Source organism: Tachyglossus aculeatus, chromosome 14, assembly GCF_015852505.1.
Source record: "Tachyglossus aculeatus isolate mTacAcu1 chromosome 14, mTacAcu1.pri, whole genome shotgun sequence".
Lineage (NCBI taxonomy): Eukaryota > Metazoa > Chordata > Mammalia > Monotremata > Tachyglossidae > Tachyglossus > Tachyglossus aculeatus.
Genome location: NC_052079.1, coordinates 34,335,139 through 34,353,368, shown reverse-complemented (window position 1 = coordinate 34,353,368; position 18,230 = coordinate 34,335,139). Strand labels below are relative to the sequence as shown.

Here is an 18,230-nt window from a genome sequence, read left to right as displayed (position 1 = left end):
ATTTGTTTTAAAAAGGAATTTTAAAAAGTGACCTTTAACTTCCAATTCCTCCGAGAGGCGTTCCCCTAAGTCCCCATTTCCCAAATCCCTCCCTATTCTTCATTGACCTTGCATTTGGATTTGTACCCTTTAATAATAATCATGGCATTTATTAAGTGCTTACTATGTGCAAAGCACTGTTCTAAGCGCTGGGGAGGTTACAAGGTGATAAAGTTGTCCCACAGGGGTGCTCACAGCACTTATGTACATATCAGTAACTGCATTTTTATGCCCACCTCTCACTGTAGACTATAAAATCTGTGTGGCCAGGGAACATGTCTACCAACTCTGTTATATTCTTCCCAGAGCTTAGTACAGTGCTCTGCACACACTCAATAAATTTGATTGATTGGTTAAAATATTCAGCATTTACTGTGGTAGTTTAATTGAGCTGTATCAAGTAGGTACCATGAAATATTTAAGCTTTCTTTATCTTCTATTACAGGCCACTGAAATAAGGATTAAATGACACATTTTGGTGCTGTATTACCTAGTATTATGGTACCTTAACATTGAAACAGAAAGTTTTCTTAAAACTAAGGGCCAACTTGAATTCAATAATTTACAAAACATTTCATTCATTATAACCTCTTCACAATAAATGATGAAACAAATAGTTGAAAAAACCACTGCATTCATACGGTTTTACCTGGTAAACACGGGGAGCTGAGACTGAATAACCTGGACTCTGATCACAACAAGTAGTAGTGTACTGAACATCAAGACAATAAGCTTCAACAGAGTCTGCAGCATAGAATAAGGGATGCTGCCCTTGCCTCGCAGTATCTGTACAGCTGTAGTAAATAATAAAGGCAGTGTATACTGGAAAACAAACAAAAGAAACATTTGAAATAATGAATAGCTCATTATACATTATCAAGCTTCCATCCCCATGCATTCACCCATTCAAAATTATATTTAGCTATGTTTGTTCCTGATGAAGCTTGTGATGATAAGATTTTATTCACACATGTGTTTGTTGCTGACAATCAAAAATACCGGGGGAACTTAGGAATTTAAAAGATGAACAAAAAAGGGTACGAACTAGATTTTTTTTTTTTAAGTGAAATCTTTCCCAAGAGGTCCCCACTCTGACATTTCCCCGCTTAATCACTATCACTTAGCACCCAGCTAAATCTTTCTACATCCACAAGAACAAAAGCCAAGGGGTTCTAGATCCCTACCTGGGCTCAGAATAGCCTCCTAATGTAAATAGCACGTTAAGTTCCCAACATTTGTTCTATTCTTCTGAAACTACTTGTAGCAATTCTACTAGTGACATCACCAAATTCGATTCTAGTTTGAAAACTTGATATGAAGTTAATGCCAACAGTATAATTCTAATAGATCGACTCTACCCTCCTTGACGGTAGGGGATGTGGCTGCCTTTTGAATTCTACTCTTCCAAGTGCTTTGTGCAGTCTATGCACACAGTAAGCTTTCAGTGAATACCCCTGATTGACTGCGCTGCAAAAAGCACTCAAGAAATACCACTGATTGATCTTATCCTCTTTTGTACTGTATTAAAAAAACCCAACAACAATTTAGGGGCTTGCTTAATGTAAATCCATTCTGACAGCCTTAAATTAACTGTCAAATAGGGAAGAAGATTTGAAAAATAATTCAAAGTCTCTCTCAAAACATTTCAATAATAATTATGGTAGTTAGTGCGTTTGTTAAGTGCATTCTCTGGGTCAAGCACTCACTGGAAAGAGCCCGGGCTTTGGAGTCAGAGGTCAGGGGTTCAAATCCCAGCTCTGCCAACTGTCAGCTGTGTGACTTTGGGCAAGTCACTTAACTTTTCTGTGCCTCAGTTACCTCATCTGTAAAATGGGGATTGACTGTGAGCCCCCCGTGGGGCAACCTGATCACCTTGTAACCTCCCCAGAGCTTAGAACAGTGCTTTGCACATAGTAAGCACTTAATAAATGCTATCATTATTATTACTATTATTATTCTAAGCACTGGGGTCGATACATAATCAGACACAGTACTTGTCCCACAAGGGACTCGCAGCCTAAGCTGGAGGGATAACATGTCGTTAATCCTCATTTTACAGATGAAGACACTGAGGTACAGAGAAGTTAAGTGATTTGCCTGCGATGACGCAGCGGGCAAATGACAAATCCGAGGTTAAAACTCAGTTCCTTTGACTCTCAGGCCTGTGCTCTTTTCACTAGACCACGTTGCTTCCCCTACTACATGCTAACATATCTGAGCAACAGCTTCTATGGAAACGTTAAAATACAAATTTGATTGAAACGGAGGTCCAAACAATAACACGTCACTTTAGCCAATTCCTTACCCCTTGTGCTACGAATACTTCATAGACGCAGCATATTCCCACGACTGTTATTCCTTGTTCTTTACATAACGTTGCAACAGCTACTAGGAACACTGTCACCGCAATTGGTGTCCATACTGTAAATGAATAAAGGAACCTGCTGTAAAAATGTTACTTTGAAATATATCTATAACGAAGTGGTTAATTTGGTTAATTTTTAGTAAAAAACTGTATTTCTGATAACAAAAGCTTCTGTACCATATTCAAGCACATTCAGAAAACTCCGTTATTTGAATTTTCTCATCAGGGGTGGTGAGCAAAGAAAATTGGATTCAGGATGCCTACCGTGCCACTAGGCGACTACCCAGATCTTAAGGTGACCCACAAAAGTCAGTCTTCTCTGATTTTCGGAGACTTGGGCCTGTGCTGCCCCAGTATGGCAGTCACTCACACTAGCCCCACTTCCAGGAGGGGGGAAGGCCGGGAAGAAACTCAGACCCTTAGGGAAGGTTAGCTGGATCAGGTACTATAAGCCTTTAGAAGATATTTACTTGGAACCCAGCCAGTGAGAACGAGGGAAAGATTGAAAAAAAGGATGGGGCGGGGGCGGATAGTTGGGGAAAGAGCCCCTCAACCATTTTGGGGCAGAAGATGGGCTTAACTCTGGAGGAATTAGAGTGCAAAGGATGATAGCCCCCCCCTCTAGACTCGTGATGGGCAGGGAACGTGCCTGTTTAGTGTATTGGACTATCTCAAGAGCTTAGTACACTGCTCTGCTCTCAGTAAGTGCTCAATTAATACGTCTGAATGAATGAATGTTCTAAGATGTGACCCTGGAGGGTTAGGAAACCCAGAAGGCTTGGGGTCCTGAGGAGAGGACTCCAGAGCAGTAAGGCTCTGAACCCCGAAGGAGAGCAATGATCAGGATAGTCAGCCACGGTTCTGCCCGGCCATCCAAAGAGCCAAACGGAAAGATTCAGAGGGTAAGGCCGGAATTCTGGACACCTCCAGAGAAGAGGGGAAATGACTGAAAGAACATATGCACCAGGATACTGGCAAGGAAATAGAAAAGGTCCAGAGGGAAGGGATCAGAGAAAGGAAAACACGTTTGGACCACCATTCTGTTTTATTTGTTACCTGATTCACAAATTAATAATCCTTGCAAGGTGCTCAATACATATTTATGATTGGGTGAGAATGTTCTCTCCTTAAGCTACCCCAGGACACCCAATTCCAGGGCATACAGCCCGCTGGGGGTTAGGGGTCCCTAGCAGCCAACCCCCAATAGGTGTGTGGCTCTTTTCAAAGCCCTTGACTAAATGCCATCATTATAACTGAAGTCCTGAAATGAAGCCAGCCTGCTAGTACTGAAACTCTGCTCACCAACACAACCTTGCTGGGTGGGACTTGGGAGAAGAATAGCTGACAGTAAAATACCCAAACAGTTGCTATATGCAAGATGAAACAGGATAAGGGAGGCGGTGAAGCATTTTAAGGCTGCGATGAGGGCACAGCCTCAATTTGGCAACAGAGGCAGCAGCAGATAGACCAGATCAGTGCGCTGCAATCAAGAAAGGAATGGCTTTGTTTCAGTAGTAGTTTCACAAGGGACATGAAGATTAGGAACAACAAAGAGGTCAAAAGCTGCAGGAATGAGGGAGGGAGAGAGAGAAACCAAGGGAGTTTCCACCTCTCTGGATTGCATTTAGGGCTGCTTTGATGTATACCATTGAACTGTGGGCTAAAATAACTGACCAGCCGAAATTCAACATTCCCCGACAGGGGATATGGAAATAGAGAGTCCCACCCGCAACCAACGGATAAGGTGGCCAGGCCCCAGCAGCCACGATGAACTACACCTCCAAACGAGCTAGAGAAACATTAGGATTGAATTAGGACCACAAAATAGTCAGATCTCAACACAGGAGCCTGAAGGAGAACTTGTCTGGCTGGGGCCCCATATACGAGGCAGAATGTTATCACGAAGGGAGAGGACAATCTAAGGAATACCAACACTGAAAATCAACAGTGCATTCATTACACAACCCCAACTAAAGGGTATTCTGGTGGGGGAGGGCCAGAATTGTTACCGCCTGAGCAGCAGTAATAGTTTTTGTTTTCTTTTTTATGGCATTTGTTCAGCGCTTAGTATGTGCCAGGCACTGTTCTAAGTGCAGGGGTAGATACAAGGCAATCATGTTGGCTACAGTCCAAGTCCCACATGGAGCTTACAGTCTTAATTCCTATTTTATAGATGAAGTAACTGAGGCACAGAGAAGTTAAGTGACTTGCCCAAGATCACAGGGCAGACAAGTGGCAGAGCCAGGACTAGACCCCGGCCTAAATATGAATACCAATTATATCTAAACACAGAGTGTATTTAAACACACTTTTATAATGTGGAAACTGCTTTTAGAGCTGAATTTGTTAACTAGAATAGTCAAAGACGGAACTGCCTGAGGAATGTCCGCAGGAATTTACCTATGGTGTTATCTGGCCCTTTAGATTTGGTGTACGACAAAAACGCAGCTAGAAAAAAGATAGATGATAGGAGTTCTGCTCTTCCCACAACACCAGTTACCTAGAACAGATGGAATAAAAGAATGTTAATCAAATTACACTGAAGAATGACTTGAAAGCAGGCAACAGCGATGTTCTATATGGAGACAAGAAAAATTCCAGATTTTTTTATTTTTAGTCAGTCTTGGCTCTTAATATACGAATATCAAGTGCCCTCAAGTGGTGCATTTTGGGAATTGTCCTTATCATCTCAAATGAACACAGTATCTCAAGCTAAACAATGCCTTTTGAAACAAAATCACGTGGAGGTTTCTTTCACATATGAACATATATACAGCACGGCTCATATCTAAAAAAATTAATAAATCTTTTACTGTTCTACACGAGACATAAACGCTTTAGGGGCAGATTGCTCTTCTGCAGATTAAAGAACCTTATGAACACAGTTAAGGTGAAAATGCTTTGACAGTAAACACTACTAGGGTAATTTGAACAGTCTAATGAGAAACATCTTGGAGAAATTCAATATAGATTACTAGCAAGGAAAGGGCTTGGGTTTAATATGAAAGACACCAACTGTACTCCAAAGTCATGTTTCTGTATTTATTACCTACAAAAACTTTTTAGCGTTCCATGTCATGCCGCACTTATTTGTAACATTACATTGGAAATATCCTATTACTGTTTCTGTGGTTTCAAATGTGGAAACCAATAGGAGGTTTAAAAAGACTTCCCAAGTAGTTTCATAATTAAACAATCTTGGGTGCAGTCTTCAAGTCAATTGGCTTTGGTCTGGTACATTTCAAAATATAATTAACCTAACAAAATTACAGAATGCTTTCCTTTTCCTCCTTCCCTGTCCATTCTTTCTCTCTCGAATTCACCAGTGTTTGGCCTCTTTCTACACCAATCTGCCCCTTAGCCTTGTACCTATATTCCTGTCCCAGTGTGACTTTTTTTTGCCTTTTATGCCTCTTTCCTTATCCTTCACCTTCCCTGTCCTGTTCATTACTCTTTTTTTGTCTTCTATGACTTTCTCCTTATCCTTCACCTTCCCTCTCCCCTGTCCTTTGTTCACTTGCTCTGTGCTGATTTTCTTTCCTAACTCCTTCTGTTTCTTTCTCTATTCATCCCCTCTTGTTCCTTGTTTTCATTTATCTTCTTCCTGATCCTCTAATCCCGTCAATTTGAACTCCTCCTACCTTTCTTCCAGCCCTCACTTGCCAATTTCCCTCCTATCCTTAATTTTCCTTAACTTCCACTGCACCTCTCATCCCAGAAATAGGATTGGAGCCTGGTTCACCTGCAGCTCCAGTCTTCAGGAAGGAAGAAAAATAACTTCCTATCTGTCTGGAAAGCAGAGTTCTGGTACAAGAGTCTTGGGGGCTAAAGGAAATCTCTGGCTATATAACACAGGGTTGGGTATAACATAGGTCTTGTCCTCCAGTCCCGTGAACAGGGAAGGTTTCCTTCGGCAGGTGCTTTCGTCAGGTCGAGGGGCAGTGATTACATGACCTTGAGTCCCAATGTCTTCCTTCCCCTGTTGCTGTGAGCACTGGGAAAAGGGAATTGTTGATAAAGTGTGAAAGGCTATGAACGATTCTTCCCTAAGATCTTTTTGTCTTCAAGAAAGGCATCATTAAGAAGACAGAGTAGTCTAAGTGGAACAAAAATAGTCCTGGGAGGCAAAAAAAATTATATCCCAGCTCTGCCACTGACCTACTACTGGGTAACTTTGGGCAAGTTACAGTCTCCCAGGGAGTCAATTTCCACATCTGTAAAATTGGGAAAAGATTCCTTCTCTCTCAACCTCTAGATTGTACGCTCGTTATGGGCAGGGAAAGCGTCTGCTAATTCTGTTGTAATATACTGTCTCCCAGGAGCTTAGTACACAGCTCTGCACATAGTAAGTGCTCAATAAAAGCGACAGATTAGATTATCAAACCCATGGAGGACGGGGACTATGTCTGATTTGATAATCTTGCATCTACCCCACTGCTTGGCACCCAAAAGCACTTAATGCCGTAATTTTATCCTCAGGGCTGGGCAAAACCGTGTAAGACCCAGGCCCAGTTTCCTGGAACTATTTGACTCCAAGGGCCGTATAACAGTGGGATACTGCTGCATTTGTAACCCAGAGGAGCCTACGATAAGAACTGTTTTTATTCATTCTAAGAGTGCTTCCTAGCAGCGTGGCTTAGTAGCACGTGCTTGGGAGTCAGAGGTGTTGGGTTCTAATCCTGCCTCCGCCACTTGTCAGCTGTATGACTTTGGGCAAGTCACTTCACTGGGCCTCAGTTACATCAACTGTAAAATGGGAATTAAGACTGTGAGCCCCACACGGGACAACCTGGTTACCTTGTATCTACCCCAGTGCTTAGAACAGTGCTTGGCACATAGTAGGTGCTTAACATAGTAAGTGCTCAATGATGACGATGATGGCATTTATTAAGCGCCTACTACATGGAAAGCACTGTTCTAAGTGCTGGGGAGGTTACAAGGTGATCAGGTTGTCCCACGGGGAGCTCATAGTCTTAATCCCCATTTCACAGATGAGGTAACTGAGGCACAGAGAAGTTAAGTGACTTGCCCAAAGTCACACAGCTGACAAGTGGTGGAGCTGGGATTTGAACCCATGACCTCTGACTCCAAAGCCCGTGCTCTTTCCACTGAGCCATGCTGCTTCTCAATGAACTGACTGATACAGTAGTCCCTTGGCATTTGTGGAAGTGTTATTCACCATTCTGCTCATACACTGAGGAAGTAGCTGCCTGCCAGACTTGACTGTAAGCTCGATGTGGGCAGGGAACGTCTGCTAATTTGGTTGTACTGTATTGTCCCGAGTGCTTAGTAAAATGATTGGCACACGGTAAGTGCTCCAAGAAGTAGATGGGCTAGTGGAAATAGTATGGGCCTAGGAATCAGAAGGACCTGGGTTCTAGTCCCGGCTCTGCCACTTGTCTGTTGTGTGACTTTGAGCAAGTCATTTAACTCCTCTGTGCCTCGGTCACCTCATTTGTAAAATGAAGATTAAGACTGTGGGCCTCATATGGGACATGGACATGTCCAATCTGAATACCCTGTCAGCTTTTAGAATAGCGCCCGGAACAAAGTAAGTGTTAAACAAATATAATTTTTTTTTTAAAAAGTGGACTCACCAACTGCTGCAGTCTCAGCTCCTCCTCTTCAGTGGCTCGCTGGCCACCCACACCTCCATCCCACATGTAGCTATAATTCTATTTGTTCTGACAATTTTGACACCTGTTTCCCCCCTCTAGACTGTGAGCCCGTTGTCAGTTAGGGACCATTTCTCTCTGTTGCTGACTTGTACTTCCCAAGCGCTTAGTCCAGTGCTCTGCACACAGTAAGTGCTCAATAAATACAACTAAATGAATGACTTATATTAGCTTTTGTGCTGTATTCATATTACTTTCTACCAATTCTTTAAGGCGTTTTTATAAAGTCAGTGAGAAGAAACGACAGTGACGGTTGTCACGGATACTTACCGCTTCAGTATGTATGGGGTGCACTGCAAAGAGTAAGGACGCAACCTCGCTGCTCCTGCCGTCCAGAAAAAGTTTGCAGACTTTGAGGAATATCACAGTAACCACGGCATGGAAGATCACATTGAGGAGATGATAAGACGCCGGATTTAGTTTGCTGAATATATAGTTTAAACGAAATGTCAAAACTGTGAGAGGACGGTAAGATTTATGACTTCTTTCCTAGAGAGAAAGCACAGAATCATCCATTCACATTACAACAGTTCCTTTGATTCTGATCGCATTGGTAAGATGCAAGATACAAACTGCATATAAAAATCATTATACTTCCCCTTGGGGAATATCTACTTATAAGATGAAAAAGTTTTAAACAGAGAGTTATGAAAATGAGGGTAGACCGTTTATTTGATAGAAAAAAGCAACGCTTAGAACAGTGCTTTGCACATAGTAAGTGCTTAATAAATGCCATCATTATTAAAAAAGGGGAGAAAAAATTAACCACGCCAGGAATTTTATTTCTTCTCAACTGTAAGCATTAGAATCTAAAATGCTTTTCCATTTCCAGAGGTATCTGAGTAATTACCGATTAGAAGAAAGCAAAATATCCCTGGCTCACCAGATGTGAGATTCAAAATGAAACGTACTATCCTTGATTCAGACAGGCAAAACACTTTTTACTTTCCTCATTATTTTGTGTAGTGTTCTCTTTTTGCCACCCCCTCCCTCTGCCCAAGTACTCTTCAACTGCTCGGTCTTCTATCTCTTTACAGAGGCGTGTAACGGTGTCCTTGTGTATTCTGGGTGAAGCTCTTTGTCTCGGTATTCGGTTGCAAGTATATTTCTTGGCGCCTGTGTAAAAACATGGTCCTAGGGGAAGCGTGCGGCTCTGGAAATCAAGAGACCTGGGTTCTAGTCCCGGCTCCGCTGCCAGTGGTGAAGGTTTCTGGCTGAAGAACCATCGAAAATGTTCCACCAGGTGGATGGCCTCAGCAGAAACTTTGGACAACAGCAGGCTCACGCCAGTGGAACCAAGGGCATCGGTCAGCTGGGCCAGCATGAGCACCAGAATGGGGTCAATTTAGCTGCGAATGGGATCTTCATTGGGCAGTATTCCCATGGGACTAGTTGCTCTATGGATTCTAACATGCAAGAATGAGGATGCGGGCAGCGCTGGGTCTGCCTGGGGTAGGGGCTGGAGGAGAATCTCCCGGTGCCAGGGCTTGGGAGGCCATGGAAGGGAAGGAAGCACTTTCTCCAGTTTCCTAAAGCCTACGCCCCTCTTCCATGGTTGGCTCTTTCCCGAGTGTTCCTCCTGCCTTCGAGGAGATGCCTCGGTTTAAGACGGGGGGGATGGCAGCAAAAGGGTGTGGGTTCGCTTGGCAGAGAGCCCCAAAACCCTGACAGTGGCAGGAAAGGAAGATCTGGAAAGGACTCAGCGGAAGGTTATAGGGGTTTGGTTGCTCCTAAAGTGATTTCAGGGGCTGTTTCACTTGGGATTTATGGCTCAGGAGCCCCAGAAACACCACAAAGGTTCTGTCATTTTAAGATGCCTATCAACTTCATTCACGCATACACACACACGAAACCGGCCAAGCTGTTCGACAGGTTGCCACGATGATGTCCATCCCTCAGAGTCTTCAAGCTATATTGTAATGACTCTCGTTCTGAAGACCTGACGTTCTAGCTTTCTGAACGCTGCACTGACCATGCTACTACATGTTGTCATGTCGCAACATTGCTTCAAGGATGTGAAGTATGACACCAAACCAATGACATCCTGAACAACCTGACCAGTTCCAGTCTGCGTGAAGCAAAGGAGAAGAATCTAGGGCTTCTGCTTCACATCCCTCAACACCTCAATTTTCCTGTTTAGCACAGGTCATCTTTTATCTGGAAGTATTCAGCCAATAATATTAGGAGAGAAGGGATCAAATCTGGCTTCTAGAAAAGTGCTTAGTACTGTTATTTGCACATAGTAAGTGCTCAGTAAGTACCATTGAGTGAATGAAAAGTGGGACTGGCAAAAACAGCCATCCAGAAGAAGGTGAGGAAAGGGTACTACTGGCCTTCCTCATTCCTCTCCTTCCTTGGAGCTGATCACCTCCTGAACTTCAACTGCTCTGGGCTACAGGTATAGGAAGGGCTAAATATCTCCTCTCTCTCTCACTCACCACCAGAGTATATCTGTCTATATATTCATTCAATTTATTGAGCGCTTACTGTGTGTGGAACACTGTACTGAGCGCTTGGGAGAGTTCAATACAATACACACATCCCCTGCCCACAGCAAGTGCGTAACAAATGTCGTCATTATTATTTCCGTCACCAAAACCTGCCAGTCTCAGCTCCACAACATCGCCAAGATCCGCCTTCCTCTCCATCCAAACCGCTACCTTGCTGGTTCAATCTCTCATCCTATCCTGACTGGATTGCTGCATCAGCTTCCCCTCGGATCTCCCATCCTCCTGTCTCTCCCCACTTTGGTCTATACTTCACTCTGCTGCCCGGATTATCTCTGTGCAGAAACGCTCTGGGCATGTTACTCTCCTCCTCAAAAATCTCCAGTGGTTGCCTGTACACCTATGCATCAAGCAAAAATTCCTCACACTTGGCTTCAAGGCTGTCCATCACCTCACCCCCTCCTACCTCACCTCCCTTCTCTCCTTCTCCAGCCCAGCCCACACCCTCCGCTCCTCTGCCACTAGCCTCCTCACTGTACCTCATTCTCACCCGTCCTGCCGTCGACCCCCGGCCCACGTCCTTCCCTTCGCCTTGAATGCCCTCCCTCCACAAATCCGTCAAGCTAGCTCTCTTCCCCCCTTCAAAGCCCAAGAGCTCACCTCCTCTGGGAAGCCTTCCCAGATTGAGCCCCCCTTTTCCTCTCCTCCTCCCCACCCCGCCCGCCCTACCTCCTTCCCCTCCCCATGGCACTTGTATATATTTGTACAGATTTATTACTCTGTTTTACTCGTACATATTTACTACTCTATTTATTTTGTTAATGATGTGCATATAGCTTTAATTCTATTTGTTCTGACGATTTTGACACCTGTCTACATGTTTTGTTTTCTGTCTCCCCCTACTAGACTGTGAGCCCGTTGTTGGGTAGGGACCGTATCTACATGTTGCCCACTTGCACTTCCCAAGTGCTTAGTACAGTGCTCTGCACACAGTAAGCGCTCAATAAATACGATTGAATGAACAAGTTTACAGTCTTTGTCCTGTTTGTGTGTGTGTGTGCGTGTGTTTGTGTATATGTCTATATTCAAAGAGACAGAGTGAGAGAAATAGAAAGAGGCAAGAGAGGGAGAAAGAGAGAGACCAGTCATTCATTCATTCATTCAATCGTATTTATTGAGCGCTTACTGTGTGCAGGGCACTGTACTAAGCGCTTGGGAAGTACAAGTTGGCAACATATAGAGACGGTCCCTACCCAACAACGGGCTCACAGTCTAGAAGGTTATTTAGAAGTCTAGAAGTCATATTTAAGGTTACCTCAAACATCACTCACCTCAGACATAGGGGTCCCCCAGAAGTCATTCTGGAATAGATTTTTTAAAGGCGTAGAAGGATGCAAGTCTTTGTTATCCAAAATCGCTGAAACATCATCAAAGACAAAACCACAAGAAAGACTGTTCCAATAGCAGGCTGCCACTAGGCCAACGATTAGAGCGATTTCTTTGAGACTAACTTCAGCCATCTTCTTTAGAAGCTTAGAGGACCAACACCTGAAAAAACAACGTTTTACAAAAATGGACACGGTAAAAGAGCTGTTGTGGAGTTCATAGCATAAACATGGATAACACGGTAACAATGAAAAACAAGATTGGAAGTCCAGTTTTTTTCCCCAGAATAGTTTCAGAGACCCTAAGATGTGTAGTTCGGTCTATCTCTCGATCTCTAGGAATTTAAATCTTCCCAATCATAAGGCCTTTCTCTGCTTGTGAAACTTCCCAAATAATATGCTAAAATCGAATCCATAACAAGTTCTATGGAAAAGCAGCACAGCCTAGTGGTTGTACTTCCCAAGCGCTTAGTACAGTGCTCTGCACACAGTAAGCGCTCAATAAATACGATTGAATGAATGAATGAATACAGGCCTAGGAGTCAGAAGGACCGGGGTTCTAATCCCAGCTCTGCCCCTTGTCTGCTGCGTGACCTTGAGCAAGTCACTTCACTTCTCTGCTCCTGTTACCTCAACTGCAAAATAGGGATAAAGACTGTGAAGCCCATGTGGAACACAGACGAAATCCAAACTATCTCGTATTGACCCCAGTGTTAGTACAGTGCCTGGTACTCAGTAAGCACTAAAAATATAATAATAATAACAATAATCATAATAATAATAAAAGGTTACTGTATGCTCCAGTTAAAGCTGGGACAGTTCCGGATTTCTGTAGACTTTCAAGGCGGTTTTAGGAAAAAACTGCTAGATGTTAAACTGGTCAGATTACCTTGCCCTGATCCCCATGGCTCTTATCCTTTAAATATGGGACATATAAAACACACATAACAAATGACTCCTTTCTCATATTCAGTCCCACCCCAGACACATCACTGATTTTCACTATTATATCTTTGTGTTTATAACTTTGTGTGTGTGTATGTGCATATATATAGATATATGTATATATATACACATACACACAGAGTGAAGATTATATCAGAAGCATCAAAATTCTTACCTCAAAGTTAAAAAAAAACACAAACTTGTCCTGAACAGCTGTTTTCAGATCATTAACACGACACTTTTAACACTAAATTAAGTCCCTCGAAGCTGCTTTTAGAGAAGTAGGGTGCCTTAGTGGCAACAGCCTGGGCTTGGGAGTCAGAGGTTGAGGGTTCGAATCCCGGCTCCGCCACTTAGCTGTGTAATTTTGGGCAAGTCACTTGACTTCTCTGTGCCTGTTACCTCATCTGTAAAATGGGGATTAAGATTGTGAGCCCCACATGAGACAACCTAATTGCCTTGTATCCACCTCAGCGCTTGGAACAGTGCTTGGCACATAGTAAGTGCTTAACAAATGCCATCATTATTATTATTAATATAACAGACACATCCCCTGCACACAACAAATTTACAGTCTAGAAGGGGAGACAGACATTCATATAGATCAATAAACAACTATTTTACAAAACTGAATCTACCATGAATTGGGAGAAAATGAATTGCAGTAGCAGCCAAAGCAGGATAAGGATAGCTCTACACTTTACAAAAAGAATTGCTTATTTTTAAAAGCCAAGTGTAATTGATAGCTTATTAAGAACACATTTTTTTTTTTTTTACAAATAGTAAGTTTCCACTCACACATATCAACCACTTAGTACAGGTGATCTGCATATAATAAGTGCTCAATAAATACCACCTGCACAGAGTGGTAGTGGAAACCACGGGAGCAAAGTGTAGGATGAAAAGAACAGAGGATCTACGGCAGATAATGGAGAGGCACCTCCAACTAGGGTTGGATGGAAGAGAGTGAGAAATTGAGAATGAGTGACCACAGAGGGAAGAGAACTGGAAAAGAACTGTGCTAGTATAACCACATTTAGAAAGGCTCTCCAGGAGTGGGGGAGTTGTCCCCAACAGCCCAGGCAGCCATGAGATAAAGGAGGAATAGGAGAGAGAAGTCCACTGACCTTGGCAAGGTTGGTCTCAGTAGAGTGAAACCACACTGTACAGCTTTATGAAGTAGAGCAGGGGATAGCATTTGTCAAATATCCAAATCTACATCTGGCCACAAGCGATAAGCCCTTAGTACAGTGTTCTGCGCACAGCAAGCGCTCAATAAATATGATTGATTGAGAGTACGGGGAAACAAAAGAGGAGCTGTTGCTCGTACGTATCTTGCCTAGACGGAAGAGAGGGTGGGAACGATAGGGAGGTAGGAACAAGGCTCGAGAGCTAGGTGGATCTTCTTTTTTCATCTTTCCTTTGGCTCCTGCCAGAACTTCCACGCTTCGGAAGGAACCAGGGGCGTTACGTATACAATAGCTAACTTTTCCTATAAAAGAGCACCTCATCAAGGACTTCATCTACTGTTCCTAATCAATCATATTTCCTTCTGCTTACTGTGTGCAGAGCACTGTGTTAAGCACCTGGGAGAGTATACTACATTGAGGAGAGTTGGCTTTGGAAGCTGCATCCCTCCTCCACAGCCAAAGGGAGGGTCCCTGCTGTCACCAGACTCCTCTCACTGCCCCCTGGCCAGCCCCCGGCCTTCTTCTCTGTTCAAACCGCAAGTCTTTTCTGTCTCCAATAGAGCATCGGGCCCCATCACCGTGGAGAACAGGAGTGGCTTCGGTCTGAGGCGTCGTGGGCAGTGACAATCCAGAGCCTTCACAGGAGGATGAGGGGTGGACAGGGGAGCGAAGGACGGTCCACACTGGGGCCCAGAACTGGAATCCCGGGGACCTGCTGGTCTGGGATCAGCCACGGTGGCCCGAGCAGCCCGGGAGAGAGACTACTGACTGACAGGATGGAGTCAGGGGCTCACGACAGGAAGGCAAGGCTGATGCCTAAGGGAAAAATGAATCAGTCCTCACCATTTGGGGCAAAGGAGACAGGGCAGGATCCATGCATCTAGCCATCTGGTGGGCTTCAGCATGGTCAGTATGGGGCTTGGGTATGACACCCAAGTTTGCTGGCTTAAAATATACATATTCTGTACATGTATTATATATCATTATTATATACACAAATATATACATATACATACACACATATATATACACAAACACATATATTGGGGCTGGGGAGAAACAGGAGGAGGGGCCAAGCTTGGGGTCTGGAGAAGGAAGGGAAAACTGTTCAGAACAAGGGCAACCAGGAACAGAGTTTGCTCTTCTAGTGCTAGTCTTCTCACTGTGCCTCAATCTTGCCATTTCGCCGCCGACCCCTGGCCCACACCCTCCCTCTTCACGTCCGACAATTACTCTCCCCTCTTCAAAGCCTTATTAAATTCATATTTCCCCCTGAGGCGCCTTTCCAGACTAAGCCCCACTTTTCCTCATCTCCCACTCCCTTCTGTGTCACCCTGACTTGCTCCCTTCGCTCCTCCCTGCCCTCCCAGCACGTATGTATATAATTGTCATTGTATTTATTTGCATTGCTGTCCGTCTCCCCCGCCAGACTGCGAGCTCAAGCTCGTTGTGAGCAGGAAATGTCTGTTTATTGCTGTATTGTACTTTCCCAAGCGCTTAGTACAGCGCTCTGCACATAGTAAGTGCTTAATAAATACAATTGAATGAATGCATTTATTTTAGACCTTTTAGACTGTGAGCCCACTGTTGGGTAGGGACTGTTTCTATATGTTGCCAACTTGTACTTCCCAAGCGCTTAGTACAGTGCTCTGCACACAGTAAGCGCTCAATAAATACGATTGATGATAATGATGAATGTAGGAGACAGCAGACAAGAAGCTGGGAAGCAGCGTGGCTCACTGGAAAGAGCACAGGTTTGGGAGTCACAGGACGTGAGTTCTAATCCCACTTGTCTGCTGTCTGAACTTGGGCAAGTCACTTCTCTGGGCCTCAGTTACCTCATTTGTAAAATGGGGAGTAAGACCGTGAGCCCCACATGGGACAAACTGATTACCTTATATCTACCCCGAGCTCAGAACAATGATTGGCACATAGTAAGCGCTTAACAAATGCTACAATTATTATTATTATTATTAAGAAATTAATTTACCAGCTATGACTGGAGGTAACACTGGGGGTAGGGTTTCAAGATACTGGAATACATCAGAATCTAGTTCATGACATATCTTTGGTCTTAATCCACTGAGGGGTAGATGTTACCCAGGGTATGCCATTATTAGTGTTACTATATTTGTGGAGGGGCTGATGGGAGCCTGACAGCCTTGCCGGTGCCTGGAATTATACAAATCATGTAAATTGAAGACAATCTTCGTGACTGGAATGAGAGCTTCCTCCGTTGTATCTTCTCAAGCACTTAATTGATCGCACTACACCAGTGGCTGTTCAATAAATACTGCCCCTACTCTTACTTCTAACTTCAGCCATGGGGAAACAACAGACTTTTAACCATCGCAACTAATCTTCCTTTTCTCCGGCCCACACCAGACACGGCAGCTTCTGACATCCTAAATATTAATAAAGACATGACTTGGCTCTGACGGCCCACACCAGACACAGCAGCTTCTGACATCCTAAATATTAATAAAGACATGACTTGGCTCTGAATCCATTTCGGAGGGGTGGGGGTGGGGGGTTTCCGAGAGCCCTGAGGTCCCGAACCTCCAAACCACTCAATTTCTATGGCCATTTGGGGGTTTCAGGAAAATCGAACAAGAAAGAAATCGTAGGATGAGATCATTTTATTTTAACTGCTGCTTAACTGCCAGTCAGGGTGGCCTGATTCATTTAAAGACACCGGGAATACGGGCTAATGCTGATTTTCATGTTTGCTGAAGAATTTGAGTCATTCTGCAAGAAAACTCAATCGAATGCAATAATTAAGCAAAGTCTTTTTTGTTAAATTCAGGTGTCGAATAAGTGATTTATTGTTTAAAAATGGAGAGCATGCCCATGCAAGTTATTTTGGGTACGGGAAATATGAACAAGCAGTCTTCATACCTAGTGAGGAAGGTGATGATCCAATAAGGTTTTGTGACTTTCACCAGGCTATGACTCGAATCCAAGTCTCCGGATTTCAGATGAGACGGTCTATCCGGGATGTGTCAGTTTTTTCTGTTTATTTTCACTTTGCCATTTCAATCACGGGCTGCTGAGCATCATTCAAACGCTATAAAAGTAAAGGTTTAAATTAATGCACCTGCCTAAATATTTTACTGATAAGCAATATTGTTAGAATATGTAACAGTGTTGGGGAGGACAGGGAGAAAGGGATCAAACACATTTCCTGTTTTTCATTAAAACAGGTTCCAACTACAGCATTAAAAATTGCTAGCTAACCCAAGACGGTGTTTGTTAAGATGCAGGATGGGTTTAGCTTAGGCATTCTGGAAATGTCATCTTCGTATCATTCACAACCAAAATGTAATTTATATTTCTTAGGTTCCGTGACATTTTCTTGGTCTGAAAAGTACCCTAATAACTCAGCAGCCACTCAACTGAAAACTGACATCGGCACAGACAAAATCTGTGGTCCATAGCACTCTGGAGAAGCAGCGTGGCTCAATGGAAAGAGCATGGGCTGGGGTTCAAATCCCGGCTCCCCACTTGTCAGCTGTGTGGCTTTGGGCAAGTCACTTCACTTCTCTGTGCCTCAGTTACCTCATCTGTAAAATGGGGATGAAGACTGTGAGCCCCAAGTGGGACAAGCTGATCACCTTGTATCCTCCCCAGCACTTTGCACATAGTAAGCGCTTAACAAATGCCATCTTTATTATTATTTAATGAAGATACTAAAGGAAATCAGAGTGAGGAACCTGGTGGCACGGGTCAAGGGGTCCCCAATCTCCGAAGCTGTTGAGGAGAGAGCACTGAGACCTCACTTTTTTCGAGGCACTGGGGTGGGTGGGGATGGAATGGCAGAGACTCGTAGCCCCCCCATTCATAGGAACCTGAAAATAACAGCAACTCTCTAGGAGGTGGCCATGCCATTCCCCCGTATACCGCTAGCATGGCTTAGTGGAAAGAGCCCGGGCTCGGAAGTCAGAGGTTCTGGGTTCTAATTCCGACTGCCACTTGTCAGCTGTGTGACTCTGGGCAAGTCACTTAGCTTCTCTGTGCCTCAGCTACCTCGTCTGCAAAATGGGGATTAAGACTGTGAGCCTCACGTGGGACAACCCGATTACCTTGTATCTCCCCCAGTGCTTAGAACGGTGCTTGGCACACAGTAAGCGCTTAACAAATACCATTATTATTACTCTCCCAAGCACTAGTACAGTGGTCTGCAC

At 43.9% G+C, this 18,230-nt stretch overlaps 1 protein-coding gene across 1 annotated transcript in view; it reads right to left on the bottom strand.

Moving 5' to 3' along the window:
• The window catches only part of TMTC3 (transmembrane O-mannosyltransferase targeting cadherins 3), a 45,196-nt gene that overhangs the window by 22,712 nt on the left and 4,254 nt on the right, over positions 1–18,230 (bottom strand). Inside the window, 6 exon segments of the mRNA XM_038756226.1 lie at positions 689–861; positions 2,345–2,460; positions 4,805–4,904; positions 8,350–8,568; positions 11,858–12,074; positions 16,945–17,113. Of these exon segments, the coding sequence (XP_038612154.1) occupies positions 689–861; positions 2,345–2,460; positions 4,805–4,904; positions 8,350–8,568; positions 11,858–12,046 (797 nt within the window). The 5' untranslated portion in view covers positions 12,047–12,074; positions 16,945–17,113.